This window comes from Callithrix jacchus, chromosome 2, assembly GCF_049354715.1.
Source record: "Callithrix jacchus isolate 240 chromosome 2, calJac240_pri, whole genome shotgun sequence".
NCBI classification, from domain to species: Eukaryota; Metazoa; Chordata; class Mammalia; order Primates; family Cebidae; genus Callithrix; species Callithrix jacchus.
Window position 1 is genome coordinate 171,657,799 of NC_133503.1, and position 21,946 is coordinate 171,679,744.

The 21,946-nt window shown below is 39.6% G+C and overlaps 1 protein-coding gene across 6 annotated transcripts in view; it reads left to right on the forward strand.

Moving 5' to 3' along the window:
- Positions 1-21,946, forward strand: part of ADAMTS12 (ADAM metallopeptidase with thrombospondin type 1 motif 12) — a 390,838-nt gene that overhangs the window by 236,380 nt on the left and 132,512 nt on the right. For all 6 annotated transcript variants that reach the window (XM_078365627.1, XM_035291707.3, XM_078365626.1 and 3 more), the window contains 2 exons: positions 5,009-5,205; positions 5,957-6,040. In XM_078365627.1, coding sequence (XP_078221753.1) covers positions 5,009-5,205; positions 5,957-6,040 — 281 coding nt within the window. The remainder of the gene's footprint in view (positions 1-5,008; positions 5,206-5,956; positions 6,041-21,946) is intronic.

Here is a 21,946-nt window from a genome sequence, read left to right on the forward strand (position 1 = left end):
TTGCCAGGTATGGTGTTGGGATCAGAACAAAGGCCAAAGGAGATGTTTTTCTAGCCCTTTAGTTGTTTAAATCCTAATTAGAGAGCCCCTTAAGTAACAGGAAATTATAGCAATATAAAAAATACTCCAGGCCTGGGGCAGTGGCTCACTCCTGTAATCCCAGCCCTTTGAGAGGCCAAGACAAGTAGATCATGAGGTCAGAAGTTTAAGACCAGTTTGGCCAAGATGGTGAAACCCTGTTTCTACTAAAAATACAAAAATTAGCTGTGCACGGTGGCAAGCACCTGTAATCCGAGCTACTCAGAAGGCTGAGGCAGGAGAATTTCTTGAACCCGGGAGGCGGAGATTGCAGTGAGCTGAGATTATGCTGTTGCACTCCAGCCTGGGCGACAGAATGAGATACCATCTCAGAAAAACAAAAAAGTGATGAGGTGTGGCCAGAAGCTATGCCGGTGGAGAAGAGGGGTGTCTAAACAGAGTGTGTGTGTACGGTGGGAAATAGCGAAAGGAGCCTTCCAGAATCATCAGCCCTTACTTGACCCAAAGAACTAGCTGGCTTTGTCATCAGCTTTGGAGATAAATGTGTAGGGTTGGTTTCTCATATTTTCTGAAATTGCTTAGTAGAAACATTTCTTCCGCCAAATCTGAGATTTCACTAGAATTCTGTAGAGTCAGCTCACATATATACAGACCTCTCCCCCAGCTCAGTTCTGTTAAGGCCCAGTTCAGATCCTACCACATCTGCAAAGCTCCCGGCACTATCTACAATAGAACTGATATCTCTGTTTGGGAATTACTTGAAACCCAATGATGATAATTTTTCTTATGTTCATGTCTCATTAAGTAGATTGGTTGTTGCATAAAGTCAAGAATCATGTCACATACTTTTTGTCTCTATTCAGGAGAGTAACTTGGGCCTTGCTCAGGGAATCTATTGTATAAATGTTTGTTGTTGCTGTAGTGAAATCAGACAGATGGCTGAATCTGTTGTTTACTATGTGACTCTGGGGAAATTACCTAATCTTTTTCAACCTAAAGTTCTTCATCCATACAATAATAATCATAAGAGGGCTTACCTCTTAGATTTGTTGGCACACTTAAATGAGCTATGTGCTTCGTATAGAACCTGAACTTTAATAAGTGCTTAATGTAGGTTTTGTTGAAAATTTAAAATATATATGCGTATATATATATATATATGCCTTTACAAGACCCCATCTCTCATTTCCACATTTCCTCCTATATGAATGTTTACTACTGAGTAACTACCTATTTGCTAGAAAAATGAAAGTAACTTGAACTTTAAAGATGTCTTTCAAAAAAAAAACTCGTGTCTTAGATAGCTCAGGCTGCTATAAAAAAATGCTGTAGACTGGATGTCCTAAACAGCAGAAATTTATTTCTCACAATTCTAGAGACTGGAAGTCCAAGTGCAAGATCTCTCTCCCTCTCACTCTCTATATATCTCTATGTATATCTATATCTATATCTATATCTATATCTATATCTATATCTATATCTATATCTATCTACATATAGATATGTATGTATGACATACATATAGACATACATATAGAATGTATCTCTCTATACTATATATATATCTGAGAGGAATGCATCTCTCTATATAGCTCCCTCTATATATAGCTATATATATTATACATATATATATATACATGGCTATATATATATAGCTATATAGAATGTAGCTCTCTATATAGCTAGATATAGATATCTCTCTATCCAGCTATATAGAGAGAATGTATTCTCTCTCCATATATATATATGTGTGTGCGTATATATGTATATATATGTATACATTTATATATGTATATTATATGTGTGTGTGTATATATATATATATACACATATATATATGAGAGCCCTCTCATTCTCTCAGAGAGAGAGACAGATGAGGACACAGCAAGAAGATATATACAGCTCTCTGCCTCAATATACATCTATATGGAGCGATATCTATATCAAGAGATGTATTTATATATCTATCTATATAGAGAGACATATCTATATGCCTACCAATACATAAGTTTATCTATATACCTCTTGATATAGATATCTCTTGATAGATACCTATAGCAAGAGAGAGATGTAAATATCTGCTTGCTGTGTCCCCATCTGTCTGTGTCTCTCTCAGAGAGAAAAAGAGGGCACTGATGTCTCTTCCTTTTCTTATAAGGACACTAATCCCGTGATGGGGGCTCTGCTGTCACAAGCTCATCTAAGCCTAACTACCACCTAAAGGCCTCACCTCCAAATACCATTACTCTGGGGATTAGGGCTTCCACATCTGCGTCTGGGTGGGATGCAAACATTCAGTGCTCAGCAACTCTCTTTTTCAACACTGAGAGATAAAAGGTAAAAAGGGGGAGAATAAAGAAGTAAGTAGAGAAATACAGGACTAAGGGAAGCAGAGAAACTACTTTTTTCTACATGCTTCTCACCCATGACAGCTTCCTACTAGCACCTAACCGTAGACATCTGAGGGTGGGGACAGAGGCTGCAGCCAGGCGCACAGTGTTCTGCTTTAATGAAGGGCTGTGCTGGGCAGTCTTTGCCTGCTGAGGTGAGCTGGGGCTCTGTGAGGGGACTGGCACCCAGGGGAGGGAGGCCGAGGCTGCAGGGGCCAAGGGAGAAGAAGGACCAAGACCTCAAGGGCTTGGTGAGGGCACTGGGTGAGAAAACTGCCTGCCACTCACACTCACACACAAGATCAGGGCAGCAGGGAGCAGTCTCCTGGTTAAGGCAGACCTGATCCCACCCAGCAAGATGGGAGGGGCCTGAAAGAAAGACAGAACTGAATCTATGTTGACAGGATTCCTGTACTCAGCCCAACCTGTAATGGCCCTTTGAGAAAACACCAGCCTACGTGGGCTCAAAAGTGGCTGGCTGCTTGGCTTACACAGAGACATCTGAAAGCAGATAGTGGTTTGAAAACATTCCCATGAAATTAAAAAAGGGACCAAAGGCTGATCAGGAAAGGGAGGAGGGGGTCAGAAAGTTAGAAACCATTGGTAAAATCTTGACATTTCTTAGGGAATTCATGCTTCCCCAGGCAAAGTGACTGGAGAAGGAAACCAGAAAATGGTTCTAGTGCAGATGAGGGGTTAACCACCTCCCCATTTTTAAACCTTCAGAAGACTTCCCTCCAAAGTTTACATAATCCCAGATTATTTCGCAAAAGTGTTATAATGTACAGCATTATTATTTTGAAGCAAAACTCACAATGCTAAAGTTTGAATTTATTTAGATCTATGATGAAGTTTCATTTCTTTTGTCAATATTGCTGAATGTGTTCTAACTTTATATGGACAGTGAAACTGAGGAACCAGGAAGGGTTACACACCAACCGTATACACAACTCCATGGCCCAGAGAGCACCAGGGGAATGGGAAGGATATGGTGCTAGCTGTCCCCACTCATAGTCTGAGGCAGGGCCTCAGATCGGGTATAGTTTCAGATGCTTCAGAGAACAGGACTAGAACTAACGAGGAGGAATGACAGACAGGCAGGTTTCAGCTCAGTGCAGTTGAGAATTTCCCAACAGAACAAGATGCCCTGTGAGTTGTTGAGTGTCCCCTCCTGCTGAAGGTATTCAAGTTCAGACTGGATGGCCATTACCAGAGATTAGGAAAAGGACATGAAGTTTGCCACTCTGCTTCGATGTTCTGCCCCTGCCAGGGGCCCAGGGTGCAGATGAGGGAGAGGCAGGTGTTTGTGACTGTGATCCTGATAGGAATCTTCAAAGACCCAGATGCTGCCCCTGTATCAGCCCCAGCATCTTTCTTTTCTCTCGTCTGGTCAGTCCCTCTTTTCTCTGCACCCTAAGCCATTCTGAGCCCTCTGGAACTTTTTACACTTGCTCTCCACTTGGGTTAAGTACTTGCTCCCTGATGTGTGAAGTAGCTTTTCACTAGTTTTGGTTTTAAACAGACCTCTTTCAATTTAGAATGTGCTCCCTACTTACAGTATTCTGGGATTTTAAAGAATGATTCTATGTAGCTATCTGTCTGACTTTCTTTATAATTCTATAGCCTCTCTAGATTTTGTCTTCCAAACCATAACCCACATATATCAAATCCTTTTCATACTAAAATCCTTTTAATACTAAAATTATCAAGATTTTCATAGTAAAATCTTGATAATTTTCGCTGCCCTTCTTTGGATCTTTCCCACCTCTTTCCGTGCCTTCTTCAAGTGTAATGCCTGGAACCTTCTGCAATTTCAGCTTATACATGTTGACTCTATAGGAGACAGTGTGGTATATATTTTTTAAATGCTGGCATAGAAACTACTGGATCTTTTACTGATAGGCTGCCCAACTTTGGGAAAGTTATTTAACCAGCCACTTTGAGCATCAGTTTCCACCTCAGTCATTCATGAGGATAAACAGTGGAATAAACAACCCGTTCATGAGGATAAACATTTAAAAGCCAGGTCTATTGTCTTGCACTCAGTAGGCACTGAATAATTAAAGGAGGAGAAGAAAGAGAAAGTTCCCATTGTTGGTTGTCTTTTCGATAGTGGAAGACATACTTTAATGTAGTAGGTAACAAACATTTTTATAAAGTACTTTTTAAACCTCTCTGTAACATTTACCCTCCACTTTTCTGCCTTATATCCTCGTACTTCCTACTTTCATTTTCTCAGGAGAGCTCTTGGAAGACAAGCAAGAGGGTACCAGAAAGTGTTTGGAAGCCCATTGAGAAGGAAAACATTATTTCTGTGTTATTCTCTTGGGAATTCAGTGATACTGAGCAGAAGATGGATAACATTTCCAAAATATACATAGTTGGAATTTCTCTGTAAGATTCAAATTTCTCTTGGTCATAGTCATTTAAATTGATCTATTTCAGCCATGCATATAAAAACATTGCGTTTATATTTTTAAATGTAAATTAAGCTTATGTCCTTGCATCTTTACAAATATAAGTAGATAATATATGAGACATATACAGTGTTAGACCATTGTCTTCTGTTTACTGTTTAGACAGTGTTAACATCTCCCAGAAGCAAGAGCTATGGCGGGAGAAGTGGGAGAGGCACAACTTGCCAAGCAGAAGCCTCTCTCGGCGTTCTATCAGCAAGGAGAGATGGGTGGAGACGCTGGTGGTAGCTGACACAAAGATGATTGAATACCATGGGAGTGAGAATGTGGAGTCCTACATCCTCACCATCATGAACATGGTATGCCTGACTACGTGGGGGTGGGGCAGCTGGTGGATAGATGTCATTAGAAATGCTTACACAAACAAATAAGAAATGCCTTTTTTGGTTCTTTTAAGTTATTTTTTATAAATATATATGTGAATCTAGCACCTGCCTAAGGATGAATATGGATGAAAATTCAGGATAAATTATTCTTTCCCTTAAAAATGGGTATCCTGGGAATATGTCATAATTTATTAGTTACATATTTCCGATAGGTATTTACAAGTGACTCAATCCTTTCAGTGTGGCTTTGTCTCATTGGTTTATGTTAGTAAACCAAGGAGTAAACTGAGGCAAAGAAGTAGAACATAATTTCCTCAAAGTAGTTAGAAATAGAATTGGAATAAAGTTAATGACTCCTAATTCTGAGCTTCCTCTTTGCATTACTGATGTTTTCTGCCTTCAAGAGGGTGCTAGTTCTGTTGAGATGGGAAAAGGCATTTGCCTGAGTAACTGATAATAAAAGAGGAGAATACTGTGGCCTGAGTTAAGAAAAGAAAAATGTTAATCCCTCAAACACACAGCCAAGGAATCACCCTGAAAGATTGTCTTTAAAAACTGTAATGTGGAATGAGCTGTGGGCATATTTCACTCTTAGCACACCACCAAACATGTCTGACCTATAAGAAAACATTTATTTTATGTGCATTACAATGCTATTTTCTACTCTGGTATTTATTTATCATTTCTTTATGTGGGCCTAATGGTTTTCTCTTTCTGACCCTAGGTCACTGGGTTGTTCCATAACCCAAGTATTGGCAATGCAATTCATATTGTTGTGGTTCGGCTCATTCTACTTGAAGAAGAAGAGGTAACATTTTCCCTCCACTGCTGCCTGATATCCTCGCACTTCCTACCTCCTTTTTCTCAGGAGAGCTCTTGGTAGACAAGAAAGAGGGTACCAGAAAGTGTTTGGAAGCCCACTGAGAAGGAAAATATTATTTCTGTGTTATTCTCTTGGGAATTCAGTGATACTGAGTAGGAGATGGATAGCACTTTCAAAATATGCACAGTTGGAATCTCCTGACAGTCATTGCATCTAATAACATGCACATGAGAGTTACCACAGTCACTAAGGATGTTCTGCAAAAGACTAGACTAAATCACAACATGGTTGGACAGTTTCAGTAAAAGTTAAGAAAGACATGGAAATGTTGAACTTTCGGTACTATTAATTTACTTTTTGCATATTTAACGCAAGTCTCTCAGATTTGGAACCTCTTGGCTATTTGCATGTTTACCTTTGGGATTTCATCTATTATCAGAGTCTTACATGTCGTCTATGTTCTGAGACTCTCAACTGATACCTCAAGCCTAGATCTCTTCATTGAGCTTCGGGCTCGTATCCAATTACTTACTTGAAATCTCCACCTGGCTGTGTCAAAATCCATTCAATCTTGAAAACTTCATAAATCCAGAATGGAACCTTGATTACTCCCTGCCTAAATCATCTCAATTCTGCCACCTCCATTCCCCAAATCACCATCTTACCCACTTAGTGAATAGTACTATTATGCATTGGTTACATAAACCCAGGAGATTTCTGAATCCTTTTTTCACATGTTCCACATCCAATAGCAAGGCCTACTGTGATCCTACTTCCAAAATACATCTCAAAACCACCTACGGTTCATAATCTCTACAGTTATCACATTGATCTGACCTTATCATATCTTGTATAGGCTACCGCAGTCAACTACCAAATGGATGCTTCCTATTTTCAGCCCTGCCATCGAATTCATTTTCCATGGATGATCATTTTAAATGCAGCCATAATTGATCATTTTAAATACAAACTGAGGTGCTACACTGCACAAGACCCTTTAATGGCTTTCTGTTTCTTTTATAACAAATTCAAAATTTCTTGCTGTGACCTGTGGAGACTTTCATGATCTTGCCTCGGTCCGCCTTTCTGGTCTTTGCTTATGTTACTGTCTTCCTTGTTTCCTTCTTTCACACTCACTTATGGTTCCAAATGCCTGGAACATCCTCCTTGTTCTGCACGTGACTGACACCTTCTCATGCCTCAGGTCCTGTGTAAATGCTGCCTCTTCATAAAGGTCACAGTGACCAATTTATTCAAAGCAGACCCCTCTTACTGCTTTCATCACAGAATGATGGCAGTCTCACAATTCATGATGATTCTGTGTATTTGTTTACTTTATTTTTTTTACTTGTCACAGTCTCTACCAGAATGTAAATTCCATGAGGGTGGAAGCCATATGTCTTTATTCTGTTAGATCTCTAACACCTAAAACAGTGCCTGGGACACAAATAAATGAAAGAAGTAAAATGTAATGAATAGAAGGACCAGCCAAGTGATGAAATCCCCTTGTAATCTATAGAGCTTAACAAGCAGCTGGGATATGTGAAGAATGGCATCATTCAGCTCCCCATCAGCAAGAGACCTGCAGTCAGAATCCCAAGGGAGGGCTTATTGTTTTCTTGACAGGAAAAATCTCCACAATCAGTTAGAAGATTTTTTTTAAAAGCAATCTCTGGAGCCAGGGTCCATGTTTTCTTCTTTCCCCTGTAACTTCATCTCCCTTTGTCACCTGAAACATACTTTGGGTATGTTGGAATATCAATGGGTATGTCATGTCCCCATGTGATTTTTTAATTAAGAAAATGTATTCAAAACTTGGAAAGCAGGCAACATGAAAATTATATATCCTTTTAATGTTTAAAGAGACCTATCTGACTCTATGAAAATGTAACTGGTTATTTACTATCAAGTGGGGCACAGATGTGGTCAAGTTAGATGTTGACATGTAGAAAATGATAGAGTACAAATGGTTTTTGCCTAGTAGAGGTGAAAATGTTTTGAGTCCAGCAGAGAAGACAATTCTGAAGACGGTTTTATTGGTTGGTGGAACCAGACCAATAAAAATCGGTATCTAATTTTGTACCTAACTCAGCTATCTTGCTCAGCAGTTCTCCCCTGCTAGCTACAGCTACATCGGTTTTTTGCATCTGCCTTTGAACCAGCTTTTCCTCTTGCCTATCTCCTCATTAATGAGCAAAATTATCTTGCCTGTCTCCTCACTAATGAGTTAAATACATCTTGAATATATGCTTGTTATATATTTGTACAAGAACTATGTTTTTGATTTTTGAAAAGCATACTTTGATAACTTGGAGAAAAAAATTTTACTTTTTCATAATGGTTGAGCACATAGGCATTTCTAGATACAAATGTGAAGAAACATTTAGTGTTTTCAGATTAAAAAAAATGAAAAAGAAAAATATTTCTGGGTATAAAAGGAAAAATCCCTGGGTTTAAACTGCTGTCATGAAAAACAGAAGGAAAAATCTTGACCCTCTGTGGTCCCAGCAGCACCACTGGTGGGATTTCATAATGTGGTTTCCATGGAACAGGCCCCTTCAAACTCTGCATCTCTTAATTCCCAAGAAATAATGCTGCCAGGGCCTCTCCATGGCATGTTGATGCCAGTGAAGTTGTTTGAAGGAGCTTGATTGGCCAGTGCCCGGACTCCATCACAATGACACTGTTTATCCTCTTCCCTACCAATCTGGTTTCGCAAGTGCAAAGAGACACATGATTTGCTTCAGGAAGCCATGGCTCTCTGTCTCCCATTTGCCAAATATCCTCATTCAAGCTTTTCTGGAGTCTCTAATTGGTACAGGTTTCACAAGTTAACAGCAGAATTGCAGTTCACAATTCCCATTTTCCTGATTCCCAGGAAATGGCTCAAGCCATTCTTCATATCTGTGACTAATAAGCACCCCAACAATAGACAGCAACATTTCCAGCCCTTAGCTAATGTCAATATGGCAGACACAGGAAATAGAGTGTGAGGTCAGTGCTGTGACTCCTTCGAGCAAGTTGACCTGAGTTCAGTAACTCTGAGGAAGTTATAACATTGATCCATACCCATTTTTCTTTATCCATAATGAAAAGAGAGTTGTGGAACATCAGGTATATGTCAAACCCTGTGCTAGCACCAGGGATGCAAATATGAACACAAGTTCCATTTCCTGATTCTGAGGAACTTTGAGTCTACTGCACAAAAGCACAAAAAGAGAAAATTTCAAGTTGAGATTGGCATGAGTATAAAACTACTGGGATAGAAAAGGTTACTTGGATGTCTCAGCTGGGATTTTAGAAAATAAAAAGGAATTAACTAGTGAGGAAGTGATATGGTTCCGCTTTGTGTCCCCACCCAATTCTTATCCTGAATTGCAAGACTCCTAATCCCCACATGTCAAGGGACAAATCAGGTGAAGATAATCGAATCATGGGAGTGGTTTCCCCCAAGCTGTTCTTGTGATAGTGAATGAGTTCTCATGAGATCTGATGGTTTAATAAGGGGCTCTACACCCCGCTCGTCACTTCTCTTTCCTTCCACCTTGTGAAGAAGGTCCTTGCTTCCCCTTCCCCTTCCACCATGACTGTAACTTTCCTGAGGCTCCCCTGGGCCAATTAAACCTCTTTCCCTTATAAATTACCCAGTCTCAGGCAGTGCTTTATAGCACTGTGAAAATGGACTAATACAAGAAGGAAATTCCAAGTGGAAGGACCTGCGTGGGCAATGGCTTTATTCTTAAGCACTATGCATATGAGAGGCAGTGGATGTGTCACTGTTATTGGACCACAGAATGGGAGGTTGAGAAGTCTTGTTGTGATAGAAAGGAAACAAAGTGATTATGCTAGAGGCAGGAGAGGAAGCAGCCCCTCAAAACCTGCCCACCTCCACTCACACTTGGGTTTGTCCCAGTGTTTCTCATGTCTGCACATAACATTATTGTCCTTTCAGTTGCGGAGTCCAGAAATCTGGAATGCACTGATGATACCTCCTTCTCTCCCTCCCATGTCCAGTTTGTTATCAGGTACTGACCATTTATCTGACTGTCTCCATTTATATTACTTCAATTCAAGATACAGTTGTCTCTTTTCTGGACTACAGTGGTCTATACTTTCTGGTCTACTCAAAACCATTTGGATTTCTTTTCACCTTGTTTCTTCAATGTAGTCAGGATAATCTGAAAACGGTAATCTGATCATATCCACCCTCCTCCCACCCCTTCTCCAGCCCCCAAACCTGGCTTAGTTTAGTCCAGTGGTTTTCTGATTCCCTGTCTCATCTCTTGCTACTCCTGCCTTTGCTCTTGAGAGGTAGCAGTAACTCATCATGCTTTTTCAAGGCCTGCCACTGGTCTTGCTGTTGCCTGAACTTTTTTTTTTTTTTTTTTTGAGATGGAGTTTTGCTCTTATTACCCAGGCTGGAGTGCAATGGCGCGACCTCGGCTCACCGCAACCTCCGCCTCCTGGGTTCAGGCAATTCTCCTGCCTCAGCCTCCTGAGTAGCTGGGATTACAGGCATGCGCCACCATGCCCAGTTAATTTTTTGTATTTTTAGTAGAGACGGGGTTTCACCATGTTGACCAGGATGGTCTTGATCTCTTGACCTCGTGATCTACCCGCCTCAGCCTCCCCAAGTGCTGGGATTATAGGCTTGAGCCACCGCGCCTGGCCTGGACTGTCTTTTTACGTTCACTTAAGTTGTTAGTACTTAAGCTGTTCAGCTCAATATCTCAGATTACAGCTCCAGTGTCACTTCCTTGGGGAAGCCTTCCCTGACCCCCTAGTTAAGATTCTATTATTTATTCCCATAAAACTGCATTTCTCCTCCACACCATGTTTCACAGTTGTAATCTTAGATCTATTTGATTAATACAGTTTCGTCAATTAGTATGTAAGACTTAAGAGCAAAGGTTGAGTTTGGTGTTGCTCACCATTTAGCTCTACTGGTTTATAATAGACCCTCAATAAATATTTGTTCAAATATTAAATAAGAGAAAGTATGTGAATGAGGCCAGCAGTCTGTCAGTGAACCAGAGTCTGTGGCAGCCAGGTTGCCATGAGCCTTGTGGCCACATACGGGCTTTGGACCTAATCCTGTGGGATGCTCTGGATTATTCCAAATCAACAAATGAAATTAGAGAGAACACTCAGGCTCTGTGGAAAGTGTGTGAGGTGGGGAATCCCGAGATTGGGTATCTGAAATAGATTCCTTTTATTAGCAACTTTCTATCACTCTTGTCTTTCTTATTCTAAATACATCCCATGGGTAACACCATTTGGGGCTTTATTTCTCTGTGGTGGGTTCAAGAGACTTTGAGGTTAGGCTATTCACGTAAAATTCAGCTTTTGTTTGTCAGTTACCACCATGTAAAAGTCAATATGAGGTTTCATCACATTCTAAGAATAAATTGGAGTATTGGGTGTAAAACTCACTTTGGAGCAATTTGGAGGCTTTCTCAAAGGTTAGATAATCGTATTTCAAAGCAGTGGAAACTGAGATACACAAAACCATGTTCTGAAAAGACATGTCAAGTATATTAAGGAACCATGGGTCAAGAAAACAAACAGTGCGTTCACATAGGAGCCAGCGTGCTCTCACTCCTGTCATGCCCCTGTCTACACCTGACTTGAGCTCTGATTTTCATTTTATTCCATCCTTTAAATTTTCTCCTAGGACTTGGACACAAACTTGACCTCTAAGCCCTTTCCATTTTAGACCAATTTGTTTGATGGCCCCCCTGCTCCCCTCTTGGGCCAGGGGTTAGTGATGGGATTAGACTCTTCTCTCCAATTCTCATGAGCAGCTTGATATCATGGAGAGTACAAGGTTTATCATTAGTTCCACTGCTTGCTAGCCATATAATTTTCGATCGGTTACTTGTCTGTGTCTCCATTTCCTCATTTTGTAAAATAGTGATAATTATATGTTCTTCCTAGCATTGTTGTGAGAATGAAATGTCTTCATTCATGTAATACTTAGCATAGCATCTGGCTTGTAGAAACTGCTCAATAAGTGTTACTTGTTAATACCAGTCTTATTATTTTTATCATTATCATCATGATTTGGTTCCCACAAAAACCCTGTAAGCTTATTAATACTATGCTCCTTTCACAAGGACTTCAAAATCCTTGGAGAAAATAAAAGGCCTAAAGGACAAAATCAGGATAATAAAATGTTGGAGACTTCTTTTAAGAACAAGATAGAGACAAAACTGGGATGAGAGTGAGTTGGATGAGGCCAAGCGAATCCCATCCTAAGTGACTGTGCCAGCCAGTGGAGGAGCCTGATGGTGTTGGGCTAGCTTAAAGGTACAGTAGTAGGACTGACAGCAGGGCGGAGACAACTACTTCCACAAAGAAATTTTTCTTGGTCTACTGAGTGGTTTAGTGTTGAGTTTACTTTTTTTTTTTAAACTCTGGAGTTAAAAGCCTCTTGATTTTAAAAATTCAGGCTGCTGGTTTACCCCTCCCCCCAGCTGATGTGTGGGTCTGTATTGTTCTTTCAGAGTAAATGTCAAAAATATTGGCAAAGAATTTTTAGACTTTGTGTGTGTGTGTGTGTGTGTGTGTGTGTGTGTGTGTGTGTGTAACAGAGACAGGGTCTCACTCTGTCAAACCGGCTGGAGTGCAGTGGCACATAGTTCACTGTATCTTTGAACTACTGGGCTCAAGCCATCCACCCACCTCAGCCTCCCTAGTAGCTAGAAATACAGGCACTTGCCACCATGCCTTGCTATATTTTAAAGATGAGGTCTTACTGTGTTGCCCAGGCTGATCTTGAACCTTAAAAAAAATTATCCTTTCCTCTGGTAGTCAGATGAGTTGTCCCTTAGATACATGAGAAGTTTCAGATTAAATCTTTTACAGCTTGTCTCTTCTCTGCTCATTCTCTTTCTTTCAGTCCTAAGCCTGACTAGCAGAGCATGGTCAGATTGTGCATTGAGTCAAAAACTGCTATCAGAAATTCCAAGAGAAATCAATACAAGATTCTTTTCATTATAGAGAGAGCTTACAAAGACAGAGGACAATTTATAACAAAAGCCATGTTCTTGCAAAATTATTTCCCATGTGGATCTATTTTGTGAGCTTTTTCCTCTAGGTCAACTTTCTGTCCTGTTAATTCACATACACAAATGGATAGAAAAGGGGAAGTGGAAAGTGAATTGGATTAGCTTGAGAAGAGGAAGTGGAAAAAAAAATAAACAAAAAGAGGAATCTATTTTTGTTTGCAAAGGAAATGAGGAAAAAATAGTGTGAATGGAGGTTTGTTTTGACATGCTCAAATAGTTACCAGGATGCTTTATGGAAAATGTTTAGCACAAGTTCCCTCGCATTTACTGTGAGCCGTCATAGTCTCTCTGAAGTCCTGTTGCATTTTTTGTGTGCCTAGGGCTACCTCATTTTAATGCATAACTAATTACTATTCTCAAGGCTCCCTGATCAAGAGCATTCAATGAATTAAATGAGTGCTTCTTAGCCTTAACCCCTTCTGAGACTTGAAGATTAAGAAGCTAAAAAAGGTTGAAAAAAAATGTACTCCATTACAGCTTTCTGGAAGAGCTGTGACATTTAACAGAAAAGGTGCTGTCACCGAACTTGCATCAAATGTCACATATTGCAGATGAAAGTTCTACACAGGGGCAAAGTATCAAGCTATAAGTAATCATTAACTCAATTAATTGTGCACTTGCTTTGTCTGCATTAGGAACTTTAAAAAGGAATAGGAAGAAAGCAAGAAAGATTTTGAGAGTAGACTTAGGACACTAGCTTTTTTTTCCCTCACCAATGACTGAGGTTATTCCAGAAGTACTTTTATAGAAAAATTGGAATGTAAGAAGAATCTCCTATGTTGAGATTTTATTTTACTATTCACCTTCTTTCCCTTTCCTTTACTCCTTCCCCAACAGCCCTGCTGCCAGAAAATCTCAACAATCATGCACACCTGGCCCATGTATTTAGAAGATCCAACCCTGACATGGTTCTCACTATTGCTTGATCACTTTTTCTCTGTTATCCTCCTTATTCCTGTCAAGAACTAGGCAGAGTCTGTGTTTTAGTTAATCTTCTGCTGCTCCTTTCTCTATAACAGAATATTACACACTAGGTTATTTATAAAGAACAGATGTTTATTTGTCCCATAGTTCTGGAGGCTGGGAAGTCCAAGAGCATGGAACCAGCATCTGGTGAGTGTCATTCCATGGTGGAAGGCATCACATGACAAGGAAGCATCCAACACAGAGAGAGAAAATAGGGCTGAACTCATCCTGCAATAACAAACTCACTCCCATTTATGCTGTAGGTAATCATTAACTCAATTAATTATGCACTAGCTTTGTATTAATCCATTAATTAATTAATTGAGTTGATTATTAATCCAGTATTAATCCATTTACGAAGGCTCTTAATCACTTCTTAAAGGTCCTACCTCCCAATATTTTTACATTGTCAATCAAATTTCAACAGGATTCTTTGAGGAGACATTCGAGTATAACAATCTGAGATTTTACCCTGCTTGCAAGCTAACAAATTAGTCTGCCATGCTTCATGAATGCAGTGCTGGCAGAAGCCATGAAAATCCTGAGTCACAGACAAAGGACTCTATTACTCACAGCATAATGGGGAATGAGCATCTGTTTGCACCTGTCCCTCTTGTCCAATAAGTTGCATCAGGGTGTTGCAGGCAGCCCAAGTGTATGCCATGCATACAGTGGGTTTTATCCCAGCTGGGTACCCCCAAAATATGAAAACCCCAATCCTTTAAAACAGATTGTAGGCAAACTTGTCCAACTTTTGCCCCAGAGGAAGCCATCACCTTTATTATTATGGATATAAAATTTTGCTTTTCCATGGAAAAAGACTATCTTCTAAGGCTGTTTGCTTTACAACATCCTTCAAAGGATACTCTGGAACAAAACGTGTGTCTTTGTTCATATGATGTGCAGAAACGCGAGACACCTATGTAGAGTCGTCTACTAGCAGTTCCTATCATAGGCACTGGAATTATTATTGCAGATTTTCTGCTGAGTTTTCAAACTTCTGGCCTCTTTACTGCCCCTCCCCTAATCTGCAGGAGAACTTGCCTCTTTATTAACTCACCACAAAACTTCCCATTCACCTAATCATCACTCTTCCTGGCCTAGTGGATATGTTCTCTCCCTTTTCTCCTTTCCTTCTTGGATGATGTGCATCCTCAGTTTGGTCAGGCAGTATACCTGCTGTAAACCAGGATATATTCAGTGCCTGAGATGAGGAGAAGACCAAACCTTAATTCTTGTGCTAAAGGAGCTAAGAGGAAAACAGGCATACAATTTGATTATTATGACCTAGCGCAGCAAGTGCTGTGAACCAAGTATGAAAAAGGTATGCTTACAGGAACCTAATCCAGACTAGGCGGCAGGGAAAGCTTCCTGAAAATGCCCAGATTAAATCTTAACGAATGAATACAGGTTAAATGGGTTAAATGGGGGAAAGAGAAAAAGGCAATCTAGAAAGAGGGAGCATCTTGAAGAAAGGAAGGCCTGTGGGAGTATGTAAGGGGGGTCTGGGCATGCTAATAACAGCGGTGGTTGCTGGAGCATAAACTGTGAGGTTGCAAATGAAGGGAGAGCTTCCTCGATTCTAGACATTGAAGAATTTTGAGCCATGAATCACGATATGGCAGACTTTTGTTTTGATCCACCAGGCAACAGTGAGGAGGATGAATTTCAAGAGGGCCAGGATATCGTAAACCAAGCATAGAATGAAGGTTTGGGCTAAGGGCAGTAGATAACAAAGATGTAGAGGAGGTAAAATCACCAGGTGATGACAGATTGGGATGCAGGATATGGGAGGAGAGGGGCTAACAAGACGTTGGCATTTCTAGATTGGGCAACTGGGTTGATGGTGCTTCCTGCAACCAGAGAAGGCACAGAAAGAATCTCGGGTTAAAGCAGGAGGAAAGGATTTTGGGGATGCTGAGTTGAAAGTACCTGTGGAGGTGACCATCAGGAGATTTAGGTACATAAATTTGAACTCTGGGAGAGGTTCAAATGAGATACAGATGTGGGAGTCAACAATCACATTTTGGAAAGATTTCCAAAAATATGACTGATTGAGGGTGAACTAAGCAATAAGCCAAAGGAAGGGCAGAAGAAGATCGTTTCATAGAGGAGCCTGGGAAGTGGACAGAGAGTAGAAAGAGGGCAGAGGTAAGGACCACAAAAGAAGTTATCTGCTTTTCTGTTGTCCTCCTCACTGAGGGTAGGATTGTGAGATGGAGAAGAAATAAACCATAATCATCCATTGGTTAATTGCTAAGTTTTTTCAATTATTCAAAGCAGTTTAGGGAAGTCCTCAATGGTTTTGAAACCACTAGTCCTGAAGTCATATCTGCAAACCTGTGTTCCAAGCCCTGCTCTGCCAATGCCTGCTTTGTGACTTGCTAAGGTACTGCCCTTGTGTGACCTGGATTTTCTCACCGTTTACATGAGGGTAATAAATGTGTAATTCCTGAGGCCCTTGGGGAAATGGGCTTTTCATTATGATCAGAACAATGGAGGCAGCATTTAGAGTGTAACATCTAGAAGATGACTGTTTTCTCCATAACCAGAAGGTGGGTCCTTGCTGACACTGAATTTGGTTCAGAAATATGGGAGACTGGATCTCTGTAAGCATTCACTTTTTCTAAACAAATACACATGGATTGGAATGTAAGTTTTTCTCAAAATGGTGCTTCAAGCCAATGTATCAAAGGACAGTATTGAAAGGTCAAGCTTTTCAGATCTAATAAAATCCCACTTTGAACAGTGTGTCCTTGCCAGGGACTCTGTTTGCTAAGGGAGAACAAGACCTCTATTTCTGCCTGTGTAGCGCTTCAACTCTAATAAGCTTTTATATTCGTGGTTATTTAACTAGGGATATTAATTAACTTTAGCGTGGGTGTATTGGTGTGTGGACATGTGTGTGGATGTAAGTATGTGGATGTGTGTGTCTGTATGTGGGGATGTGTGTGTATGTGAGTGTGCGGATGTGTGTGGATGTGAGTGTGTGTGTGTGGATGTGAGTGTGTGGGTGTGTGGTTGTGTGAGTGCGTGGCTCTTCCTACCCACTGTAACCCGTCTGAAAGACTGCAGGTTCCCTTTAATTCAAAGGTATGAGTTTTCACATATAATCAGTGAGTAATCTGCATAGAATCATACCAGAAACTGTTACAAGATCTTCTATTGCAACTCTCCAGCCGTGGTTCAGACCAGTTATTTTTGAGGTGCTTTTTATTTTTTGTTTGTTTGAGTTCATTGTACATTCACATGCAGCTGTAAAAAATAGTACAGAGAAATTCCTTTTACCCTTCATTTATTTTCTCCTATCAGTAACATTTGTGTAGTCTTAGTATAATATGACAACTCAGAAAGTGATATTCCAACCATTCCACCTACCTTCAGATGCACACAGTGGTGTGTGCATGTACCCGAACATGTGTGTATACATTTAGTTCTATGTGATGTCACACATACGGATTTGTGTGACCATCACCACAATTAACATTCAGAACAGTTCCCTCACAAGGGTCCCTCGTGCTACCCTTTTAAACCTTTTATACTTCCCTTCCACCTATATACCTAATCCCTGTAAAGCACTAATCTGCTCTGTAATAGACTTGTATGATTTTTGTCATTTCAAGAATGTCATACAAATGGAATAATACCAGATGTAATTTTTGAGACTGGATTTGTTTCATTCAGCATAATTCCCTTGAGATCCATTCAAATTGTGTATATCAAAAGTTTGTCCCCTTTTTTTCTGAGTGGATTCTATGATATGTACCAATTTGCTTAACCATTTACCCACTGAGGAACATTTGGGTTGTTTCCAGTTTTTAACTATTATAAATAAAACTACTATGGACGTTCAAAGACAGGTTTTTGTGTGAACATGAGTCTTCACTTCTCTGGGATAAAGGCACAGGAATGCAACTGCTAAGTTATATGATCATTGCCTATGCAGTATTTTTAAGAAACTATCAAACTGTTTTCCCATGATGACTGCATCATTTTTCATTCTCACCAGCGGTGAATAATTCAATTTTACCACATCCTCACCAGCATTTGGGTGTTGTCATAATTTATTATATCAGCCATTCTGGTAAATATGTAGTAACATATCATTGTGGTTTTAACTTGTAATTCTCTGGTAGTTGCTAATGTTGAACATCTTTTTATGTGCTTATTTGCTATGTGTATGTCCTCTTTGGTGAAGTGTCTCTTTATGGCATTTGCCTATTTTCTTATTGTTTGTTATTTATTGTTGAGTTTTAAGAGCTCTTTACATATTTTAAATATAAGACCTTTGTCAAATATATGGTTTATAAGTATTTTCTCTCACTCTGTAGCTCACATTTTTATCCTCTTCATAAGGTTTCTCTCAAAGCAAAAGTGTTTAATTTTGATGTGATCTGATTTGTCAATTTTTCTTTTTATTAATTGTGTTATTAGTGTCAAGTCTATAAATTCTTTACCTATCCCTAGGTTCCTAAGATTTTCTCCTATTTTTTTCTAGAAGTTTCATAGTTTTACATTTTATATTTAAGTCTACGATCTATTTTGAGTTAATTTTTGTATCAGATCTGAGGTTTAGATTGAAATTTTTTTCTCTCTCTTTGTTTGGTTTTGGCTTGTGGATATCTAGTTGCTCCAGCACTATATATTTATTTTTCCCAGGTGCAAATAATGCTTTATTATCTGGATTTGAATTTTTTGCTACAAATTTCTTAATCTAAGACTTTTGCCTTTCTTTTAATTCTATACCTCCTGGCCTCAACTCATATATTCAAGAAATGCAGAATAAGTAAAACATTACTTTAAGCAAAAGTTTAACAGATTTACTATATTATAGAGTGCAAATATAGTGATGCATTTCAAAAGCAAATGGAATTAATTCTCAGATCATGATATTCACATAATAAACACACACAGCAGGACTAGTGACATATCCTATGTGATGCCTTGACTTTACCCATTGATGCAGGATTCATTGTGCAATGTTTCACAGATTGAGTATGGTTTGGGTAAGTGATTGCCCATCCTCATCGGCAACATCCTCACGGGCAATGTGAAACATCAAAAGTTTTAGGGAACTGGATGATATCATTGCAACAAACAAAAGAAAAGACTGGTAGAAAACAGGAGAAAGACTGGAGAAAGAGTATTCTTTTTGTGGAAAAGAGCTTTAGAAATAACCACAATCCAGGGAGCACTGTAAAGAATTATGATTTGCTGAACATAGACGTGTTTAATTTTATTTGTTTGAAAGTTTATATCCACCAACAATTGTATTGATCACATTCAGACCACTGTTTTCTATTTTTCAAATGAATGCAAATCCCTATCTTTGGTTTACTTTACATCTCTTTATTAAAATGCATGTTTCATTATTGTTTTAGTCTGAACACCTTTTATTTTGGGGTGACTCTGCTTGCTGTCTGCAGTTTCTCCCATAAAACAAGGAAATTGAGAATCTGAGTTGCCATTGAATTAAGATATTTTCTCTGAACTTGATTGTGTCATCAGTGGGAAAGTTAACAATTCTGATAAATGGGGACTGACTTACAGGGGAAGGGGGAGAAACAAATCAGTTAAGTATCTTATCAGAATCCTCCAGAGGCCAGATGTGGTGACTAACACCTGTAATCCCAGCCCTCTGGGAGGCCAAGGCAGGCAGATCACTTGAGGTCAGGAGCTCGAGACCAGCCTGGACAACATGGTGAAACCCTGTCTCTACCAAAAAATACAAAAATTAGCAGAGTGTGGCGGTGTAGGCCTATAGTCCCAGCTACTCAGGAAACTGAGGCACAAGAATTGCTTTTACCTGGAGGATTGTGCGACTGCATTTCCACCAGGTCAACAGAGTGAGATCCTGTCTTAAAAAACAAACAAACAAAAAAACATTCTCCAGGGCAGATTTAAGTGATATAAATCAGTAAATCAGTCATCAAGGAACAGACCCCCTAGGCCAAAATAGATGCCAGGACCACTAAATATCAAACACAAACACACATGTCAGGTGTCCCCTTACAATGGTTCCATTTGTGATTTTTTGACTTGAGAAAACAATATGCATTCAGTAGAAATCATACTTCGAGTGGCTGTATAATCTTTTCATATTTATTTAGTACAGTATTCAGTAAATTACATATGATTTTTTTTCCAATTGTAGGCCAATGTAAATGTTCTGAGCACATTTAATGTAGGCCATGCTAAGCTACGGTGTTTGGTAGGTTAGATGTAGTCATTGCATTTTTGACTTACGATATTTTCAGTTGATGATGAGTTTATCAGGACGCAGCCCCGTTGTAAGTCAAGGAGTATTTGTGTCATTTACTTCTTGTTGCCTGGGGTGAGAATTTGTCAGGTTTGCTTCCTTGCATCTTGCACACAATAAAACAAATGCTAGGATAGAAAAATATTGGAAGCAGGTGCAGTAGCATGGTGACATTAATTGAGAAAACTCTTTCAAAGGCGCTCTGGAATCTTAATGATTTCCAAAACTGTCGCCTTTGAGCTTCCGTATCTTGCCTCTGGTAGCCTAATTAATAGAGAATGGCTTTTTAACTGGTACCAAGTTCCACTCCAGGTCAAAGGACAGCTGTCAGGAGAATGTGGCTGAGAACTGAGGACATCCTTGGTTATCTAATTCTTTTTAGAAGATAGAAGATACATAGATATTTAATTATCTAGCTATCTTTAGAAGTCTTTGGTTTAATGAGTGCTGTCATTAATAAGTAGCCACAGGTATTTTAGAGCCTGGCTAGGCAGCCTTGGGGGCTCTACACAGAGTTTGGTAAGTTTTCAGATTATTTAATCATCAACAGGGCTTCAATATCCTCCCATGCTCCATAGCAAAGTAGAGAGTTATACAGAAATGTAGTCTTTGAGGTGCATGTGAAATAATGAAGGACCTATGGAACATGCAAATATGCCGCCAATGCTACAGATACAACCACTGGTGTAACCAATTGCAACCATACAGAAATATTCTTATTAATGAGGTTGTATGTGTACTTTTTCAAGTGTGAGTCTTGGTAGGTAAGAAATCTTCTTTTTTTTCTGTTACCCAGGCTGGAGTGCAGTGATGTGATCTTGGCTCACTGCAACCTCCTCCTCTCGGGTTCAAGCACTTCTCCTGCCTCAGCCTCCTAAGTAGCTGGGATTACAGGTGTGCGCCACCACGCCCAGCTAATTTTTGCATTTTTAGTAAAGACTAGGTTTCAGTAAGTGAGAAGTCTTACATTTTATGTGCTATTTGTGGCTTTACCACTTGCAAACCATAAGTGATCAGTTCTAATTACTAACGTAAACGTTCTTCTTATTAGTAGACAGGGGTTAATCATTACTCTCCTAACCATTAATAGTTCACATAGTCGTTGGCAAAATCAAATAAGATGAAGCATGTGGAAGTAATTGATATGCCAAAACACGCTAAGCATGAAATGTGGATTTATTATTATGTAGAACCTCACTGGGACTCACATATATGAAAAACCGATTAATCTTGTGTTTATTCTACACTAGATTAATCAGTATAATAGTTTAGTAGCAATCATTTGAGCATACCCTTAAAAAGACCTTGTATAGAAGATACATCTGAATGTGAGTTACAAGCTAGGGGATTGGGAGGAGCCAACCCAAAGACTGGTTCCTTATCTATGATAAGCACCTGAGCCTCTCCCACATCGTGTGGAACACAGGCCATCCATACAGGGGATTAAGGCCCTGAATTTTGTAGTAAATGAAGGTTGCCAGGCAGAAGTTGCTAGGAGATTGTTCGGTGAAAATACTACATAAACTACATAATGTCAGCAGGTCGTTGTAGTTTTTCTGCCCAGCCCTGTGCCACTGGACTGTGTATGTTAATGGT